The 1,426-nt window shown below is 38.3% G+C and overlaps 1 protein-coding gene across 1 annotated transcript; it reads right to left on the bottom strand.

The window, feature by feature from the left end:
* Positions 1–862: 862 nt before the first annotated feature.
* Positions 863–1,426, bottom strand: LOC138307033 (uncharacterized). The gene has a single exon (XM_069247659.1). The coding sequence runs from the start codon at positions 1,424–1,426 to the stop codon at positions 863–865; it is 564 nt and encodes a 187-aa protein (XP_069103760.1).

Here is a 1,426-nt window from a genome sequence, read left to right as displayed (position 1 = left end):
TCTTTATTTCCTCTAAAAGAGATACAGTATATGTTCAATATATTCAAAAAGAGAGTGAAAAAGAAAAGTTCAACACATTACGTTATCGCGAAAAAAAAAGAAATAATAATAACAATTTACACAGTCATTTCAGTTAGAACCTCTCCTCAGCCGCCAGGAATGTTTGGGCTGTGTCTTCCGAAGATAAATTTCGTCTGAGGCATTATCTACAGTTAAAAATGTATCAATACCACAAATATCAAGTACTTGCGTAGTGAATCTGTCTCTGATACATACGGTGACGTCACAATGTGTGACGTAATGGCGGATGAGATCTGTGAATACTTTACCACATTTTTTACATGTTTTTTCTTGAGATTGTGGTGGATATGTCAATAATTTAGATACAAATCTCGCACAAGCGAGATCCGCTGTGGATGTTGCGTTGATCCATAATCCGTGGGGATATATCTGCTTGTGTATGTATCTGAATCTGTCGAAGTCACTCTGATTGTTCATTCTATCACGCCACAGATCAGTTTCACGGTTTCTAATAGCGTGCTTAATATATAGTTTCCAATTCGATTTTGAAGGAAACTCCGTCTTGGTAGTGATATAACGAGCGAATAAATCCATTAAGTTGTACTTTGTTAAGATATTACAAATATCTGGTATGAATCCTTTTTGTTCCGGAACATCGTCGTTTAGATAGGTATATACACGCACTAAAAAGACTTTCTTTGCAAGGTAATCGTTCGGTAGTTTTATAAGTCGATGGAGAAATTGTAGTTTTCGCTTATCAATTTCTGCTCCAATACGAAAGAGACCGAGCATGCTCTCCGCGATGTCAGATCTTGTGCGCGTAGGAAAATCCTGAATTTTTTTAACTGCAAGGTGTTGAAATCGGGATGTTGTTCCATGTTTCAGATCCATAGAGTGCGGATGGCAGTACAACTTTTCTGTATAGGTTGAGGTATATCATTGGGTTTACTTTACAGTCGTTTGCACCAATGCCGAGTATAGCAAACAGCGATGCGCGTCCCTTTTTATAGCTCTTTTCAATCTTTTTTGTACATGACATGTTGTTAGATATAGGTATTCCAAGGTGTTCATGGTTATCCTTCATTTCCAGTTCTACTCCACCTAATCTCCATTGAAAAATATCCTTATCGAATCGACCACCAAAGACCATGGTACAGCTTTTGGTAGTACTGAATGAAAATTTCCACTGCATTGAATAATCCTGACATATATTAAGCATATACTGTAAGGAGCGCGGTGACAGGGCGAGTAAGGTGATATCATCAGCAAGTGTAGGGTTACCACAATGTAAAGCATTAAGTGGGGCACCAGAGTTAGATTTAGATAAGTCGTTCAGGAGATCGTCGATGAAGATCAAATAGTATAACGTGGACATCGTCCCACCTTGTCGCAATCCTCGCTTCAT

Source organism: Argopecten irradians, chromosome 14 (assembly GCF_041381155.1).
Source record: "Argopecten irradians isolate NY chromosome 14, Ai_NY, whole genome shotgun sequence".
In the NCBI taxonomy this organism is placed as follows: domain Eukaryota; kingdom Metazoa; phylum Mollusca; class Bivalvia; order Pectinida; family Pectinidae; genus Argopecten; species Argopecten irradians.
Note: the sequence above shows the minus strand (reverse complement) of the source record. Positions and strands in the feature narration are given on the sequence as shown.